The sequence below is a fragment of the Oxyura jamaicensis genome, chromosome 3, assembly GCF_011077185.1.
Source record: "Oxyura jamaicensis isolate SHBP4307 breed ruddy duck chromosome 3, BPBGC_Ojam_1.0, whole genome shotgun sequence".
Taxonomy (NCBI): domain Eukaryota; kingdom Metazoa; phylum Chordata; class Aves; order Anseriformes; family Anatidae; genus Oxyura; species Oxyura jamaicensis.
The window spans coordinates 39,274,031-39,294,950 of NC_048895.1; the positions used below are offsets into that span (position 1 = coordinate 39,274,031).

General features: G+C 33.3%; 1 protein-coding gene across 4 annotated transcripts in view; it reads right to left on the reverse strand.

Moving 5' to 3' along the window:
• The window catches only part of RYR2 (ryanodine receptor 2), a 400,228-nt gene that overhangs the window by 41,296 nt on the left and 338,012 nt on the right, over nucleotides 1-20,920 (reverse strand). For 2 of the 4 annotated variants that reach the window (XM_035320403.1, XM_035320399.1), the window contains 9 exons: nucleotides 18,184-18,296; nucleotides 16,424-16,520; nucleotides 14,755-14,858; nucleotides 14,098-14,149; nucleotides 13,925-13,978; nucleotides 12,274-12,297; nucleotides 4,178-4,277; nucleotides 3,390-3,469; nucleotides 1,239-1,315 (listed from right to left, as the gene is read on the reverse strand). In XM_035320403.1, the coding sequence (XP_035176294.1) occupies nucleotides 1,239-1,315; nucleotides 3,390-3,469; nucleotides 4,178-4,277; nucleotides 12,274-12,297; nucleotides 13,925-13,978; nucleotides 14,098-14,149; nucleotides 14,755-14,858; nucleotides 16,424-16,520; nucleotides 18,184-18,296 (701 nt within the window). The remainder of the gene's footprint in view (nucleotides 1-1,238; nucleotides 1,316-3,389; nucleotides 3,470-4,177; nucleotides 4,278-12,273; nucleotides 12,298-13,924; nucleotides 13,979-14,097; nucleotides 14,150-14,754; nucleotides 14,859-16,423; nucleotides 16,521-18,183; nucleotides 18,297-20,920) is intronic. The other 2 variants (XM_035320402.1, XM_035320401.1) reach the window with 1 other exon arrangement.

Below are 20,920 nucleotides of genomic sequence, written 5' to 3' on the forward strand. Positions count from 1 at the left end.
ATGAAAAACAGACAAAGATTTGTAATTTCATTTAAGTATATAACCATACTAGTGTCAAGAAGATACATTTTAGTGGCTTAATATACCTGCCTGCTACAAGATCAGAAAATTCAGTTCTACGGACTTAACCTGCTTTTGCCCTGCAAATGACAATAGAATTTAGCTCTTTACGATTGATCAAAAAAAGTGAATGTACACGTTTATAATAAAAATACTAATTTTCTGGGTTGTAAAGAAGCCACATGATTGACTGCTTTCATATTATAGTCAAGTTTATCCCAAGCAGCAAGGTCCATAAGGAACCTATGTCACTATTAGTTCCCTTCAGTGTCCCTCTCCCTCCATGTTCTGAAAAACTGAAGATGCCAAAGGGACATCCGTGCTGAATTACCTGGATATAAGAAACCTGTACCCTTACAGATTTCTATTTGTAAATCTGCATAGTTCTGCCTTTCATTGGTTAGCATGTCAGCTTGACATAGATAACTTGTGTTCACAAGCAAGAAAGTTTACAAAAGTCATATGAATGTTGATTAACTCCAACCTAACTGATTTTAAAGTGAAACTTTGCCAAAGTCAGTGTTATGAAGAAAGGATATAGCATAGTACCATTGACATAACAGAAGGCTGAGCCTTTAGTCTCATGTTTTATGTTCATTAATACATTATTTAACCATATGGTTTACTCAGTGTATTTCAAGACATGTGATCAACATATGATCAACTGTCATATGATACATATGATAAACTGTCAAGAAGCCAAGAAGCATTAACGGACAAACAAGTCACAGTACCTCCTCAGTTTATTAAAAGACGGTTTCCCACTGCACTCTGAAATACTATTAATACTTCTAATAAAGTTGGGTTTTCCCAAAATCTTTATGACTACTTAACATTGATCATTAACCTGCTCTCTGCAGGATTACAGGATACCTCCAGAGTTACAAATTCAGTCCTGAAGAATGCTTCTAACTCTGGAATTGTTTTCTGGCATATCTCAGAGTAGACGCAAATGCCATAAACATTTCCAATAACCAAGGTAGATTGGTTATATGAAGATTTGCATACCATAAGCATCACCTTGTCCTCTATCCAACCCAAACTCTAGCAAATTGCAGTGCCCTGGTGCTGTTTGCAAAAGATACACAGCAGTTTTCTAAAGCTCCTTCCAAAAGTACACATCCTTCAGGAGAAAAACCTAAATACCAAATAATGAATTTTGAGAGATATTTTCTTACCTACAGGACTGCATAAGACCAGCAAGACTCTGAAAGAAACCCACATCTTTCTTATCCTTGAGGTAGTCAAGCATTTTCTGCAGTAAACACAGATTATATACTCAGAGAATTCATCTTTATAGCATGCGTTACTCTAATGTACTTAATGCTGAATAGATTCTAGATTACTAGTGATGTTGGTGTTTTGAAATATCTCTAATATTTACAGGTTTCATAATAAAGCGTTGCTGAGAAAAATCCAGATATAAAAAAAAATGAAAAGAATATTTAAAGTTCATGCCTTGACAGAACATCAAGTTCATGTCCTTGACAGAAAAGGACATCTATTGTGGATAAACCTTCCTGAAACATGGAAATGATAATAACTAAAGTCAACACAGTCAGCAAAATTTAGTACTTAATATAAATATGATCTTGCCAATACTAGGCCACAAATTTCTATTGACTACTATTTCAGCACCAGATTGGACTTGACATGGCCTCAGCTTGTGATGGGTTATTTTAGCTACAGTAGCATGTTAGTAGTCAGGGGAGTATTTTTTTTTTTATTTGTTTTAGCTGTAGGGTAGTGTGCATTACCTATCTGATAATAGATTACAATAACAAGAAGTTATTCAGTGGAGTGAACATGATGATATTTTTTCATAGGTCCCACATATGAAAAAAAAAAATCACAGTGGTCAAAGATCAATCTGTGATCAATCTCAGGTGGACTGCTACAATAATTCACTTTGAGAATGATATAGAATTCTTTTTGGGAAAAAAAAAAAAAAAAAAGGAAAAGGAAAAATAGGTAATAGGTAACCTCCAAAAAAGTACAAAAGCAGACAATGTATTATCATAAACCTAAGTAGACTTAAGATGACTTAAGATGATAGAAGAGGAACCCCCCACTATCATCAACGGCCTACTGATTGCAGCATAGAACTCCAAATGATGAAGAATTTTCAAAACCACTTCCATACATCTTCCTCTACCCCCACTACTCATCCCATCCCAAGGAAGACTGAGGGGTTCATCTTAGGCCCCAAAGAAAAATTGGAAAGCAAAACATCAGAGAAAAGGGACAGAAATGAGGCAACTGTAGAACAGGAATTCTAACTAAATTATTGATGCTTTTATATAAAGTATATAAAAAAAAAAAATATTGATGCTTTTATTATACTAATATGTAACTTAGACTACTAGTATTAGTATTATTGTAACATGGCTAATAATTGATTCACAGAATCACAGAATTCCTGTATTCTTCTTAAAGTTCACTGACAAATCATTTAAAAAATAAATAAATTGTTGCATTACAAATTCAGATTAAATAACTGTATACAAATATATTTTTCATTAGTCATTTAATATCATGACACCACAAAGAACTGTTCAAGTAGATACTTTTCTGAACAATCTGTGGTCTTTCAGGTCACTTCCTGGAAACATAGCCTCTGAAAATAACACTATTTTCAGCTGCACACAAATGCTTCAGTGGTTGCTAAACAGAGGACCTTATCCATTTCCAGTTGTCTGTATTCCTTCAAACCACCCTATAGCAATGTAGTAATGGCAGCCCTGAAACCTTTCATTTCAGGAATTTTCTACTAGTATAAAATGCTGAATGTAGTCTGTACGAAGCACTTCTCTTCAACAGTACAGAATGTTATCAGAATACCAGAATTGTACTCTGTTCACCACAATTAGTTACTGTTGATTTGCAAATCAAGTTTAAGTTCTCTGCTTTTATCACCAAAACTGCCTATGACATAAGCCAAGGACTTATGTTGTGTAAAAATTTCTTGATGAAAACTGGGGCCAGCAGTTTTGCTCTACTGGCTACAGGACAATGCCAATCTCCCCAGAAATTATTTCCTCTCACAGAATAGGAGTTAACAACTTAACATACAGTTTCTCCCTTCCAGCTGAGGTGCAAAATATTTGTTTTAGCCTTGTGTTCTGTAGATTAAATATGTGTACAGATAAAAAGGATATCCCTAGCAAAAAAGTTATTTTGTGAACTGTTTTCTTCTGCAGATTAGATTAAAAGTATAAATAGCACTTGACAAATAGTCTTATTACATAATTATATAATTAAAATAATAAGGACCATGGTATAAAGTTCAATAGTAACGAGAATGGGTAAAAAATAGATGAGTACTTTACCTGTTGAACAGTAGAATTTCCTCCGTTTAAGATGGCAATCCCTAGCTTTAGGGTAGCTGCAACCATTGGCCCCATCTCACCTTAAAATAATTAAAATAATACTTTTAGATCATACTTTAATATTAGAATGTTCTATTAACTTATCCGTGCAATCACTTAAATGGAAATTTATCAGGAGAAACCTTCCTATTTCTCACGTAAAACATACTATTTTTCTTTCATGGTATCTAGCTTGAATTAGTATCTTTGTGAGTGCCTGCAGACATGGTATAACTCATGTATACACAGCACACAAAAGGTAAGACAGGAAGGAATAACTGATCGTAATACAAATGCTGTTTCATTCATAAGATCATCTAACTGGATTTAAGGCTGAGTACACAATTTTAAGTTAGCCTTCAAGTGTAACTGTATTTCTTCTGCATGCCAGTCTAGACAATTCTCTCCTATTTCATATGAAAATAAATATCTAAAGCATTTAGCTACAGTATCTGAAGTTGGGTAACAGGAAACTTTTTAAACGCTACTGTAGAAATATAGCATAGAAGAGACAATGGAAGCAGCAAATTTTAGAGGAAGATGTCATCTAAGGGACAAAGCATCATTTAAAGTTATTACACTTTATTATTACTCTGAATGGGCTGCTGATAATTTTTGAAACTTTGCATGCATTTTGAAAGCAAGCCTTACTGTCAAACATCTGTAGATTTTGCACAGTAAGAACTGCAATCATTTCAAAGATAATCAGAAATAAGTTTTAGCATGTAATCTACACAACAGGATATTACCTTTACTAGCACTGATTGTCTGAAGAACCATCTCAGCAGCACCCCGGTCGTGCAGTCTGGCTTGCTGATACAGAAGTTTTTGCTTTTCCATTTCTTTTTCCTGAACAAAAATTCCAGTCATTTAAGATGAGGACTTCAGTTACTATCAATTCTCCAAAGGTTTTTGGTTTTCTCTTAGTATATGGGCTCTATGGCAACATTGTGGACCAATTTAATACAGACAATGCTACTGAACAGATATTTAACATGTTCAAGAAATATTCTTCCCTTCATATTTTTCTTTAATGTGCTTTTAGTAGTTTATCTGAAAAGAGTTATTTCAATTGTAAATTATTAGGTTAGTTCAAAGTCTATGTTCATTATATATATACTGCATATATCAAACTTGCACTTTTGTGCAACAGTTCACACTCTTAATCACCTTCTATAGCGTGACCATAACTTCATACTGCTCAGTATGTGGCTCTTGAGTTGCAAGTTGTTGCTGAATACCAGACTAACAGAAGCATCTCTCAATTTTTTCAAAACTCCTTATTACAATACAATACAAATTTCCCACCCTACCGAAGGAATATTTGATAGAATGCACTGTGCTTTTATATTTTGCATTCTCTAGCGGCAACAAACAATACTGCATGGCACTGCTTGAGCAATGGTGAAGTTTATTTTTTATAATTTAAACTACTACTGAAAAAATAAAGAAGAGCATAAAGAGCAAACATAAAGGCACAGTTAATTCCAGATATGTTTGAACTTTCACAAAATTAATCCAAGTTTGCTGGAAATTGAGGATGACTAAGCAGTATAAGTTGAAAAATGGAAGTTGCATAGAGCCCTATGACAGTGAATCCATCAGATGATGTGGTAAAAAGCTTACTCAAAAGGAACATGACACAATCAGTATCATGTCCATAAACACAACGCCCAAAACATGTATGACCTAAAAGCAGGAACAGCTGCAGCAGAAGTAGCCAGAATGACAGCTTTGCTGCCATAAACTTTCCATCCAAATTACAGAAAAAAGACATTGGAAGATGGAAGAGGTTTAAAAAATGAAGGCTTGCTAAATAGAGGGTATGAATAATAAAGAGAAAATAAAGAAGAGGGAAAAAAGAGAAAAACAGAAATGTGTGTTCAAATGAATGAAAAAGAAACCTTTAACTGAAAAAGCAAACCAACACAGACATTTATGCTGTTACCAGAGAGTTCTCGCCGAGGCTGGCAAATTTGTTTCTTAAATCTTTGATAATATCGTGCTGCGGAAACAAAATTCATCAGGGTTTTTTTTTTTTTTTCACACTATTAGCTCTCCTGTGGTTAAATTGTATCTTTCTTTTTTTCTTAAATAATGTGACAAATCTAGATGGAGGCATAAAAAAGGAAAAAAAAAAAAAATGGCAGCAAAAATGGCAGCTTTGCTTTATATTTAGCCATGCTAAGGTTTGAAAGTTTTGCCTTCATGTTTAAACCTCTTCCTGGGAGTTCAACAAAAACAAAACAGACACACACACGTATGCGCGCGCACACACACACACACCACCAGAAAGTTGTGACGTCACAGGTTTCATATACCTACAATAAAATATTTTCATTTGCTTCAGATGCCACTGAAAGTTGATCACTGTTTATCATTTAAAACTATTTCCTACCAATAGTTACTTTTTTGTTTTAGACCCAACAATCTTTCAAGTTGTCTTTCACTGTAAGATCTATTATTCACAAGCCTACCAAGAGCTATACTACTTTAATTATACAACATTTTTTGATAAGTTCTTAAGAATGCTTATAGCAAGTTAGTCTGCATAATCTACAGACTAACAAAGTAGGTATGAACAATTCTGGTAATGGTTCTACAGAAGAACAGAAGAATATTGGTGTTGCCAATGGCTTAAAATCAGAAAAGTGACATTTCCTATGAGAAATCTAGCTGTCTAGGTAACTAGTAGCAACATAGGCCAAAATAAAACAAAAACCCACATACATTTCTTCTGAAAGCAATCATTCCTTTGGTGATAACTCCCAAAGAACATGTTGCTTTCTTCAGCTTGACAATGCTTCCTCTCTGTTGCTTTCTCTATGCAACCTTAATACATATACACGTTAGTCTGGCTTGGAAAGCAGAACAGTATGAATCCTGCTACGTGGCAGTACCAATGCTTGTTTAGTGGATCACCCATAGCAGAGAAAAGTATGATAAATTAATAGAGCTGCTAGCTAGTCAAGGTATCCATATTTCTGTTAAGGTGTGCTTACTGCTAACGGTTACCTGTGATAACAGGTTGATTTTCTGCACTTTATTGTACTCGCCAGTTAATGTCAAGAAACCATGTCAAAATAATTAGTCAATGGCTTGAATTTTCAGTCATTCACAAAACCATCACAACAGGAAGTAAAAAATGCTTCATATGAACTGAAACATTTTAAGTAATTCAGCATAAATAAATAAATAAAATAATAAAACAAAATCTATTGTTTCTTCAGTGCTTTCCATTTATATGGGGAAAAGCTGACCACTTAGAAATATATGTACAAGTATTCCCACATTACAGATTTTCTCCAGCAAGCTGCTATGATGAAAATTTTTCATCATTCTCTGAAAGCAGAATCTCAAGTATTTTCTATTATATAAATATATATATATAAAGTATATATAAAGTATATATAAAGTATATATATATATATATATATATAAGTATGTATATATAAAATAACAAAAAGCCATAGGCCAAAAACAGAAGTTTGGCAAAAGCAAAGGAACTTTTTAAAGTACAGATGATTAAATATATGAATAAGGTAATAAGAAAATGTAGAATTTACTAAATTATTAGCAAACAAAATAATTATAGTAAATCTTAAAAGTGAATTTTATAATAAAAGTGTTCTTTGCCATTCTAATTTCTCTGTTACCTGTTCTGCTTTCTTCTTCTATGTATTCTTCCATAGTTAAGGAACACTGATGTGCCTCAATACAGACATCTATAAACTTTCTATCATTTGATAACACTACCAAAATAAAATTAAATAGAAATGTTTGAAAGTGCTGTCTAAGCATCATCACTAAAAATGATAAAAAGGTTCATGAATTAACTACCACATTCTTAGGTACATGTAGTGAGTGACAGTCTGTAAGCAGTTTCTGAATTTCCTCAAAACTACATCTATTTTTAATGCGATATTTCACAAGACTTCAGAACACTAGTAGGCTTCCTGTAATATTTATTAAACATTACTAAGTAAATATATGCTTGTATCTTATCTTAACTCAATTACTTCATAAATTCAAAAATACTCCTTCCATTCATCTTCATCACTGTTGCTGCTAAGCAAATAATATCAAAAATAAAATGTAGGTAAGTAAAACATATGCCAAAAGGGTTGTTTTAATTTGATGGGCTGTAATTAACAAACATCTTTCTTGGGTATTAGCATGTATGTTTTGTAATGAGGTGAGGTAAGAGGAATGGAAATAATATTCATCTAACTGGTACTTGGGGAAAAAAAGATAACTGAAGAGTAAAAAAGCATCTTATTCAAATCTTTAACAAATTTCAGACAAGATAGCAAAAAGCTATCATAGGCTTCACAGTATAACAGCTGAAAATATGAAAAGACATAAGAATGATACCAATTATTGATAATTTCTTGTATTCACACTAATATCCAGATAAAGAAGTATTAGTGTTCTGATGACTCTCCTCAGTAACAATTGCTTGGGAGAGAAAAAGATTGCTATATCATTAGATTTTATGACATAACTATCTTACTCCATATCTATAGTCAGCACAATAATCCACATGGTCACAAGGATCATTTTTATCAACATCATAGTTCACATTTCCAAACTTTTGAACAATCTATATTCAAAACTTCAGTGTTAAATTAGAAATGTATTTTGTTTATTGGATACATGGTTATAAAAAACAAACAAACAAAAAAAACATACAAACAAACAAAAAATGAGATAGAGAGAAAACAATGTCACCATGTTTACACGGTCATTCAATTATATCTTTTTCTCTTGCAATCAACTTACAGTTTTTGTTTCATACATTACTGACACTAATATTTTTGTTTCATACATTACTGACACTAATATTTTTGTTTCATACATTACTGACACTTGCCATACTGATACGGAGATCACTAAACCTATTCACTCCTATTCAAGTAGATAGGAATTGACAATGTTATGAATCTATAAAAGGAAAAATATTGTATTTAGGGATTTTCAAATCTATGTGTTCTCAGTTTCCATTTTTTTTTCTATGTTAACATAGGGCATAACTAAGAAACTATACATTCATTTTAAACTGTGTCACCCTTTCTTTGTTTAAAGTTGCACAACAAAGTTGACATATTTGGAATAGGTAAAATGTTTAACTCTCTCTCTGATTTCTTTTAATAAAATTAATAGAATATTTAGAAGATTCTACTATGAATTCAATTGACTTCACTATGACTTCACTAGCTGGAGCAGAATAACTTATATAGAACAATGATTTGGCAAGATCATTATTTAATTACTGCATCGAAAATAATCAAAGAATCTGAAGAACCTCAAAGTTAGGAATGATCACTTAATCACTCTAATGTATTTGTTCTTCAAAGCACATCACCCCAGGACTGCAAAAGGCCCTCATGGATGTCAATGAGTTCTGTTGTGCTACAGCAGTGAAGCAATAAGTGTCAGAAGTAGTAGAAAGGCAGGGCAGATAAATGCCAGGGAGTGCTCTTGAAACACACCATGCTAATGCTGGTATAAGCAGTTGAAACAATGCAGTGGGTAGAGATACTGACAAACACAGAAGATGGAAAACAGCCAGAGGACATGATGAAAGATTTTAACAAATAGCCTAATCATTTATTGGTTTGCCCCCAAACTGAAACCCTGAGAAAGTCATGGGTATGTGCAGAGAAGTCTTCACTTTGCAGAAAAGAGATTCCCTTGAAGACTTTTGCAATATATTCCCTGCAATAAATTGGAGGTGATGTTATTCATATACCCCCAAACAGCCAATAGGCTAGAAACTGAGAAAAAGCCAACCTTATAACAAAGAATGTATTAATTGCTCTGACCCAAATTCAGTGATCCTATAAATGAGATTGTGGAGAATCCAAACACTGCAAACAAGTAGGAGCAAGTGACAGGGGAAGGGTTACTGTATAGTGGTGGACACCAAAAATTCTCTAACTGGATGAAATAAATTATTTTCTGCATAGAATCTCTGAGGAAAACAAACAAACAAACAAACAAACAAAAACCATGATTGATGGGAGGTAGGTGTTGAGGAGGGAACGCAGCAAGAAAACAACAGAAAGAAGGTCCTGAATTAACAAATAGCACAATGTCAACAACATAATCACCTAAGAAAGTGCACAAGAACTCTACCCTTTTACAGCAACATGGAAAATTTGATCATATCTTACTTAAACACACATTTGTGCTTTTATAGTAGATGTACAAAAAACGTATCCTGTAGTTGTGGACAGTGTAACCACAATTTAGGTAACTAGTGACATTGTGTGTAAATCTGTTTGTGTTTTGAAGTGTAAGGTAGAAAAGCTATTGACCCTTGCTATAGCATTTCCCTTGTCTGCCCCCTGGAGAAGGGAAACCATCTGGAGAGCATTCCTTCAACAATCTGAACCCAATGGTGACTGGCTGCAGGCCTCAGCCAGGGTGCGAAACTCTTTTGTTCAGGACATGCCTTAAAAAAAACTCTTGTCCCCCATCTGAAGCAAAGAGCTTAAAAATACTCTGAATTTCAAGGTTTTATTTGAACTTTTCTAAGGACACCACTCAGTAAGGCAATATAGCCTTACAGCTCAGAGAGCAGAGGTGCCCAAATAGTACCACAAGATTAACAGAAAAAAAAGGCATTAGACACATGCTGACATCTTCACCAGTGGAAAGGCTAGATCTTCTAAATCACCCTGCAGGATATCTACTTATATTTTAAAAAACTTAACTCTAACTGTCATGTCCAAAGAAAAATTCTAAATGGATTTCTATTTAACCACTGCATAACTGTCTATTGGACAACAGTGTTGGAAGCACTTTCAGATATCAATTTCACCCATAATTTTGATATTAACAAACACCGTTTGGATGTGCTAACTCAATAGCTATTAAATGCTACTAGATGTTTTAAACACTAGCAACTACCTGTGCTATCAAATATTAGTGGACAAAATTTCATACTTTTAATTTTATCTATTTCACCTACGTGGTACCACAGAGTCTCATAACTCTGGACACTGGCTTCAAGAGACCTGCAATAACTAGCATCAAAAATTTAAGTGAAATTATGGGCAATCACAGAATGAATACTTTCATTTTGTACCTTCCCACATTGTAAGCTTGCCAAAAGGTCTCAATTGATCCGATTGTGAAAGGATTCAGGACTTCAAATATCATATATTCTTAAAGCCTAGAGGAGCCATAGAGTTTTATTCCCATTCAGAGTGAACAGTCAGTCTTTTTACATGCATGCAGAGCATGGAATAAAAGAATTGACTTCATCATTGTACTTCGAGATAAACAGTCAGAACACACAAAAGCACACACACACCTGGTGTATGCAGTCTCACATCTTTACAACTGTTTCCTGTCATGCACAAGGGAAGCAATGATTATTTATGGTTGTCTTTTACTCTTTGAAAACACTTCTCAGTCAGCAAAACAGAATAATTTTTATGGAGCATACAGCGGTTAGTACATGGTAACCAGCTAGGCAGAGTGATAGACAAGCAGCATTTCAATAGCTCATGGTAAGAAAAGAAAAGAATATACTATTAGCTTGATTACATACTTGATTTTGTGGTTTTATAGAATGTATTTTGTGTTTGTGGTAATTACACCTTTTAAGCAATTGTTTGCAAATCTGCACAAGTGAACTCATCTTCTAGGATAATGCTTTTACAGTATGAAGGTGGGGTAAGAACTGCTCAAACTTTTGAAGTAGTAAGAGTGAAGTACATCTTCTCCTGCAGTTGTATGGGAATCTCTTTCTTTCATAAGTTGGATGCTAATAAGTGACAGAAAACCCAAAACTAAAACCATCTTGATCTTTTCAATAGAGATGCTTATAGTTGTTCCCCATATTGCCATACATACCGAACTTTGAAACTACTGCCTGGAGTCTGACCATTAGCTAAATCTGTGCATTTCCAATCTCAAGCAAGTCGTTTCTACGGAGTCTGGCTTCCATTAGCCACAGCATAAATAAATATATTTAAGCACCTCAGAAATAAAAATTAGCTACCCCACACACCACATATCTCAAAACATCAACCTTGCGGCACTATCAGCAAGCAGGCTGAGTCAACAATGGGAACCGAGACTTCTACTTCCATGAAATCAGCAGGTAGGTTGATGCTCAAGCTATGGGCACCTTTCAGAAATGGAAGGTGAGACTTTCACAGTGACACATGAAAGACTGTAAAAAAATTAAGTCAACAATAATTCACACTGTGAAACTTTGCAGCAATAGCCACTTTTTTTTGTTTGTTTGTTTGTTTAGGGAAAGCATGGAACAACTAGGAATCACTTCAGGTGTTGAGTAGCTATGGAGTTTCAGTCAAGTACTATGACAGTGAAAGCTAATATCTGAGACCACTCCAAAGGATCTGAAATATAGATAAACTACAATGTAACTGATGCTACCACTGTGACAACTACTGGAACAATTCTGCTAGTGCATCAGAAATGCAAGCATGTCTGCTAAGATGTAGAAAAAAAATCCCTTAAAAGACACCTATATTACTTAAATCATTAAATTTAAATTATAACCAGAAAGAAGATAACTTATGCACAAAAAGCAAGAATAGTAGAATAATATGAACAAGCCAAGTGACACTCAATTTTCCCTCAAATGGCAATGCATTTATGTATGAAATTCCATATAAATAATTCTTGGAGCCTTTAGTAAGAGTCTGTGTACAAGAAGAATTTGTTAGAGAGATGTTATGCTGGAACTAAAACATTAGAAATGTTTTCAAGACCCTTTAGATGAACTTATCCAAGATGTTGGGCCTAAAAGTCACAAAAATAGACCCAGACAAATACACACACATTTTTTTTTTGTTTGTTTTACCTTGCTGCGTTGGGATCCTGTGACCTTAAGGAAGGGCAAGGACAAGAAGCGAAATAGGAATAAGAAAAAGAAGTCCATTTTTTTTTTTTTCTACAGGTGACTGACCAAATACATACACAAAATTGTCTTTTGAACAGTTAATACATTATTTGAACAGAAGTTTCATAGCTACAGAAAAAATAATAATGAAAAACAAATGAGTAAAATCTCTCAAAAAATATGGTAGAATGCAGAACAAGAAACCCATTATCATTTAGCATTAATAAAAACCTTACTGATAACATTTTTCATTCATTTTAATTACTAATTATAAACTTTCACATTTGTAAGTCTTTTAATTATCTAACAAGCATCTGTGGGCTAACTGACAAAAGCTTATGGAAATAAATATGCTTTGTTTAGTCAATGATAATGTCATACATTGCTCTTCCAAAAATAAAACTAAACAATGAGCACTGAAATTTGGATTCAAACTTAGATATTTGTCATGAAACAGAATTTTCAATATTGGGTATGTTAGTTGTAATTCAACTGGACTAGAGCTTCTGAAGAACTGAAAAGAATTTGGTATTTTTTCTGATTTCTGTATAAGAAATTTCCAAATAAGAAATATATACTTGAACAACTCAGTGCTATCTCACACAGCATCTAGAAAATGTACGGAACATCTGATATGTACAAAACAATGGGAGTAACATTAAGCCTACCTCAAACCACTGCTCTAAAATCATAGCAGCACAGATATTTTTATATCAAATAAATCAGTATCTTTATATATTTAAAAAAATAATAATACAAGCACACATTTCATGTTTCTGTGCTTTAGTAAATATATTAAAACTGAAGTACTAATTGATTTGCAAATATAAGACAGTTTTTAATGTCAGGACTACATATCATCCTTAAAATTTTAACAAGCTAATTCCCTCACTGCCCCTCAGAATGACAAATTTCATGTGATTTTCATGTTATTGATGGAAAAAGAGAGACAGATCCCTGAGAAAATGCGTAACAAGGACTTGGATCTCTTACTCTTGCAAACCAATGCATGCATTTGTGTTTCCTTATGTAGAGACAATCACTAAAAAGTCAACATTTAATGAACAATAAATACAGCTTTCCTATTCTCAATGTAATAAAAAGCTTGGGAGTGTTGATAAACAGAAGCTAACCTTTTAGCTAATAAATACATGAACATAAAAATTCTGAATAAATTGCTAGTACTGAATGTGAATGGCTACTGCAAAAAAAGCAGTACAATTTCAGTATTTTAAGCATGCAAATTAAAGTAGGACTTGATACTTTACAAGATACAGCCTGTTATTATCAGACTTCCAAAATAAAATGTTACCCATGACATTTCTCTTCACCAACAAAAAAGTTAAAATCCATCAGATAAACATATGGGATATGTTAAAGTATTCTAAATATAGTCTTATATTAGGTGACACAACTGTTTTTGTTTTACTGTGAATCTGGTGACTCATATTTGACAATTCAGCTTCTGACATGCAGTTCACTGGCATAATAAGCTGCAGTAAGCCATGAACCAAGAAACATAAATGTCAGTTAGAAGCTATGAAAAATGTCTAATATGACAAGAAAAAAAAAAAAAAAAAAGGACAAACAAAAAACAAAAGTACAATCTTACTTCAAAACTCTTCACTTCTTCTTCACCATCATCATCTTCTTCATCATGGCAACTCTGATACCATGCAAAAAAGAAAACATTTACTAATAAGCTTAGAGGAGGCTAAGGCTTAGTTCATGTTACAGAATTTCTCTTGATCTTCATTATTAACATTAACAAAACAGAAAAATTACCTTTGCCATAATGTCAGCATAAGCCATATAGAGAAAATCTTCCTCCAATTTGCTGGGTAATGGAGAGAGGAAAGGGAAAAGACAGAAGATTAGAGCAATACAAGTAGAATTTGAGCTCCAAAATATTGTTAAGCGTCTTAAAAATCTTTTAAAGGATTTCTGCACTTATAATTAATTACAAAAATCTTTTTTGAAAATGAGGACTAGATTAACTAATACATACTGAAAAGCAAAGACAACTACAAACACAGAACTCACAAATAAAAAATAAAAATAAAAAAGGTTCCACTGAAGATAGAAAAGTTATTTTTTCCTATAAATATATTTTAAAAATTAGAATATCAATTTGAATAGGAAACACGGAAGATAGAGACATAGTAAGTCCTGAACACAGCCAGGAATATAGCATCCAGGACTGTGACAAAGTGCATAGCCACGTCTTCGTGCCTCTAGAAAACTCATTAAATCTCATTATCAGTCATGTTAAAATCTCTTCACATACTACCACAGGCTAGAGAAGGTCCAGTGTAACTCACATGTGTACATATGCACAGGTTCTGGCCTAGCCTATGCAATCTGACTTAAACAGAGACATGGATATCTTCAAATACAGAAGTAATCTGAAAATCACGCTCAAGTCTTTCACACTATCCCTACCATTTTTCAGTTAAGGCTGTTCGACTGAATAGCAGAATAAGTTGATGTAAAGGATCAACTCTTTTAAGGTTTTCATCTTCTTCTGGTGGTTCCTCTCCAGGTTTCTTTAGGGGGGAAAAATGAAATAAAGATTATTATTATTTTATAAAAAATTTTAAAGTACATTATATTACCGATTATGAAAAATATTTTACTCCGTGCAATTTATTAAACTTTAAATACTCGCATACATAATTCTTGACCTGGACAACCAGGAGGAAACAAATTCCAAGCAAAGTAAGTGATCCTGACTGAGTTTAAACCGCACCATGAAGACTTACAAAGATGATACTATATGCAAAGCTTTGGATCTCCTCTTCTCAACCCTCTTTTCTAAATTCTGAAAAGAATTTTAGTCTTCTACTCTTGTCATTCTGAATGAGTGGTAACCAGAAGCCATCCTTTGCTATTAGGTAGCAAAAACAATAGCTTGTTTCTCTCTATGTTAACAAGCCTCATCAGCTACAAAACCCTTTGTTCCGTATACTATGCCAGGTATAATGTTCCCTGAGGAACATAATGTTCCAAGGAGCATTATCCAAACTTGAAGCTCACCAATAGCTTCAGCCAGAATGAGCCATGTCTACCAACAACAGTAATGGAGAATTTTAGAATATCAATATCAATAATTTATAGAGATTTTTAATCAATCAATAACATATATATACACATGAATATGGTGTTATGTTTTCTTTTTTGTTTGTTTGTTTTGAAATTATTGCTACTGATATTTCTTTTGTTATTTTGATCCTTATTTTCAAAATAGTTTACAACTTGGGCAGTTGGTTTTACACACAAACTTTATACAATTAAAGCAAATTAACAATCATTGGTTTTGTTTTTTGTTTGTTTATTTTTTCTAATGACAATATTCTATTTAGCTTTCTTTCCCTGTTGTAGACAGCTGGCACACCTCCATATGAAAAGTCTGTCTTGGTCCTCCCAGGAAGGGAAACATTTCCTAGTACAAACATTTTCTGACCTAGTTCTTGCTGAATCCTCATGAAAACCACCTTTCTGAGAGATGATTATAAAGGTTGAGGACACAAGCCTTACGTGAAAATCACTCCAAGGACTTACCAAGCTTAAAACATGGGTCTAACATTTGACTGCTGGGAAAAATCCTCACTTCCCTGATGGTACAAGAAGACTCTTCTGCACAGATAGTCCCAATGAATACCCTTTTCATGTCTACTTCTGTGGGACTGATTAATCTTAGACTAGAATCCCTCTAGTTTCCCATTCTAACCTTTTGACTTAAATGGCTTTAATGTGGGTTATAATGTCTTCAAATACATAAAAGTTAACTGCAAAGAAAGAAGGGAATTCTCCATTCTCCACAGGACAGGTTCTGAAAGTTATGGCAATGACAGCACCTGGCATGTAATTTAGACAAAAAAGTTTAATAATATGGTTATTGAAGCCCTGAGGCAGATTGCCTAACGAGATTTTGTAATCTCCATTTCTTTTTCTGATTTTTAACAACTGTCAGAGTGACTTGGTTATAGCTCACACCTTTTGGTAGAGATAGGTTAGATGATCTCTTATGTGCCTCACAGTCTTATAGTTATGATTATATGTTAATGTTAATCCATAATACATTCCCACAACCCTTTGCACACAGACATACTGCTAAATCTTCTATCAGTTTGTCTTCAAAATAGTGTTCTTCTGTCTCAATCCATGATTTATCATAGCCTTGAAGAAAGAGATTGACAGCTCGATGCCTAAGGAAAAAATAAAATAAAATAAAATAAAAATAAAAAAATAATTTAAAAAAGCTTTACATTTCTAAAGAGAAGATCTGGACCTATTTGGATTTCATTATTTCATTTAGCTTGGAGAAGTGCCCCTACATTACATCTACCGTTTAAAAAGTAAGTTGAATTTCTACTGCAAAATTAGTCCAAAACATTTATTTAAAAAATTATCTTTAGATTCAAATTCTCAAATTGAAACTGTACCACTTTTTGATACAAGTTTCACAAATATTAATGTAATAATGATTTCAGTAACAAATAATAAATAGAACTTTAAAGAAATTTAAACACAAGTGAGAGCACTTTACAACATTATTGAATTTTATTTTGAATAAGAAATAGTTTCATATCATTTTAATTTCAATATGATAACGGCAATAGATAGCATTGCATTGTGCTCAAATAATTGCATTTTTTGAATGTTCAGGCTTAGACTCACACATTTAAAATTATGAACCAACTTTTTCCATGAAATTAAATGGCCCATGAGGTTAGGTGAGAGGGAGTAAGCCAATTATGAGTTTGTTTGTTTGTTTGTTTGTTTTTTGGTTAGTTTTTGTTTCTTTCTTTCTTTCATTAAGAATTCAATACAAAATGGACTGTGTGACAAATATGTCTCTCTGAAGAATTTTATCATTATTCCTAATTATTTAAAACAGCTCTCAATTTCACATACTGAAAAGGAAGATAACTGAAATAACTGAATATTAAATAATATAATTGAAATATATGGGATATTAGTTATGTAGAGGTGATCTATTTGTTATAAGTAAGAAGAGCTAGAGACGTGAATATAGTAGTTCTATTTTCAACTATCAAGACAGCTTTATTTCAGGATGGTATGACATCTCATGCCCTTGTGCTTAGACTCTAATTCATCCTACTAAGTGTTTTAACGATAATAATATACATGCTTTTGAGAACAAAAGAGAATTATACTATGTTGAATATATCAGATAAGTGTTCTTGAAATTATTTTCAGCAACTGTATGAAAAAACAGATTCCTTTGCGCTTCTTGCATACTCTTTCCTCCCAAAATCTTAAGACTCGCCTGGCTATAGAGCCCAGCCTCCCTTGACCAAGGAAGAAGAAAAAGGTGTGAAGCTACATTATGTGCATAATTTCCTAGTAGAAAAAGAACACTCTGCTCTTATCAAAAGTGCAGAGTAAATAGACAAATTTTCAGAGAAATAATGGCAGTTTATTTCCTTAATATAGAAAATGTAGCACCTAATAATAAAGGAAATTCCCCAGTTCAAGAGCTATACTATATCTTAGAAAGACATTTATCTCCAAAGATGGTAATTACAATGACCCTAATATATCAATTTCTAAATTTATCTCCTGTGAAATATGTATACTTTTCAGAAAAGCAATCACATCAGAAGAAACAGGTGGAAAAATGTCAGAAGGAGAGAACCGCAAATTTAAAAATATATTTCTTTTTTTTTTTTCAGAACATATACTAGAAGAAAGTAGTAAGATCTACTAAAAGAAACATACTGTGTAGTTTCTCACTTATCAGTTTGCATGTTATTCTTCATTCAGATCTCACCAAATAGAATTGTATGAGCAAAAACATGTATTTGTATTCACATTTGTGAATGATAAAACAAATACAGCACTTACCTTGGCAGATTATATAATGGTGCCATTCTAAAGCAGGCAACCACTGCTCTTTTCCTCTGTTTAGACAGAAGCTTATGCCACACTGCTTTTTTGGATCGTTGAGGATGTTCAACCTGTTACATAAAATATATATGGAAAAATAAACAATATGGCAATGTCTCCACTGTCTGGGCATAGTAATAATAATAAAAATGTTAGATAGCATAAATCAACTGGAAAGATAAGAGAAGAATAATAGATGGGAAAACGTATTCTAGACAGAGTTCATTCAAGTGGTCAGTCAAATTGTAGAAATCCAATTAAAAAAAAAAATCTCCCTTTCATTTTATGGTATATTTATTTTCCTTTTTTACTTAATCCTACCTCTTAGATCTGCCAGAGTATTATTATCTTGAGGTCATCTGTCAGGAAATCTTAAATTTTATTACAAAGAACTTCAGTCACTCTTTCTTTGGAACGCTACTCTTTATGTAGAGTTAAATAGTACACCTTCACAGAGGTGTACAGGCTCAGAAGGAGTCTTCCTAAATATTATTAAGCACTTATTTGTAATATTTACCATGACCAGCTACAATGGAAAGGAATTAACTTTAAAAGTGAGACACAGGCACAGAGACTTAGAACTAAATCTCTTCCATGAATCTAAATAGCTACAATGAACATAAAATATTCCAAAATATCTTATTCAACTACATTTCATAATGTTGCAGATCTGCTTTCAGATGAATTCTCTTTCTGCATCCTGGCTCTAAAGTAGCATGAGATAAGATTGGGTCTGCTCCATTCTCATCTTTTGCTCCTTCATTTTCCTTTGTTCTACCTTCTATCCTAGTTTCCATCAGAAGAAAATGACTGTTGTGGTCCGGAAGACCAACAGTACATAGCCTGACTGGCTGGGAACTTTGATTCCAGGCTGTGTTACAGATTATTCCTTTCACATGGTCTATTCACAGTTTTTGCAATTTATATGTGTTCCATAAGGTTTGATTTGATTTAAGCTACACTACTCCCGTAATGTTGGGAGTGAGGGGATTTTTTTGGTAGGGTTGGGGAAAGATCGCTGTTTGTATTTGTTTTTGTTTTGTTTTGTTTTCAGTGGTTTGTTTTACAGACTACTGTGCTAGTGGAGCAATATCCTCTGTCTCCCAGCACCATCAAAAGAGTCTATGGAAGTTAGCATCCCTAATCTGAAAGACTTAGTGATTCTGGCTAGTAGTAAAATAAAACATTTTGTCTTAGAATATGAAGTGATGATGTTTATGAACACTGAGTATTCAATCCACACAGTTATCAAAGAGGACTTTAGTAGTTTATTGAAATACCAAAAATGACTCATAGTTAAACAATAAGCATTTAATTAAACTGACTAAAAATACTGTGAAGCATTCAGTAAAATTGGAGGATTACACTTGTTGTAAGATTAAATGGCAGTATTATAAAACACTTTTCTTTCAAAATATAAAACACAAGTGAAAAAATAGTTGTTACTGAGAAATATTTGCTATATGAGAAAAGATAGAAAAGTATTCACTGCAAACATATTTACAAACACAAAACAAAGTCAGTGCTAGCAATTTAGAAGTCAGTCAAACCCAAATGTGAAAGTTAGACAGTTAGCAATGTCTTCAAAAACAAACTCTATACTTTCCCAAAAGAAATAGCCTCGGCCTACACAAGCGGATCTCTGAAAACAATACAAACAAATAAATTAGTTGTGCAAGGAAAGAAAATACAAACAAATAGCTGAAGTACTGATCCTTCCAAGTGCCATAGGGAAAGTGGCCACAATATTTGTATATGAAGAACAAAGAACTACTACAGCTTGTCATAGAAAAAGTCCCAGCGATTATATCCATTATTATATGTATATAATCCATATCCATTATTTCTAAAGACACGGAATTACCCATTCAGTGACAGAAGCAAAAAGCAAAGCAAAATGAAACAAACAACCAAAAAAAAACTATACCTGAGCACTTGTCTACAGAAGAGAAGTAAAGCTGTGGTGCCAAATCCCTAACTAAAAGTTTCCAAGTACACAGAATAAAAGTAGCCAGCATTTACTTCATTAAAACAATTGATATGAAACATCGATACAGTATTTTGAGGGAAATCCATGCTGTTCTGTACTTTTGCTGGGTTCAACATGCAGTGAAACTGATCCTTATAACAGAACTCTTTCTCTAGTAGGCTAACATGATTGCCATGCTTTTACTACACATTCTATCACTTTTTATTTGTTCTACATGCATTCAGTAACAGGTAAACCTTAGTGACTTCTTCTTTTTCATCTTCTATTAAATTATGTAAATCTGCTGAATTTGCCAGTCTGGAGAAGACGTGTAAGAAAAGAACAGCTGGGATATATGTATTTACATCAATATACTGTGTATGCAGGATACCAAGATTTCTAAGGGTCACTTTTCTTAGCAATCTAGTACCACAATGTATATACAAGCACTTTCATACGTCCCTCAGATTCCTACTTGACTGAACCAGTGATCACTTCAAAGTATGGAAGCTTCCTTACATGAAAATCTGTGCCAAGCTTCTGAAATCAAAAAATCTAATAAAAGAGCAAGACAGCCTTGAATTCTCAAGTATTCTTTCAAAAGGAAAAAAAAAAAAAAAAAAGGCAAATTTTATGTGCAATCACTTAACAGTCTATGGTGTAACCATCAGTGCTCATCTCTGCAACTAGGAATGCCCCTAAGTGCTGCTTCTTCAGTATAAAGAA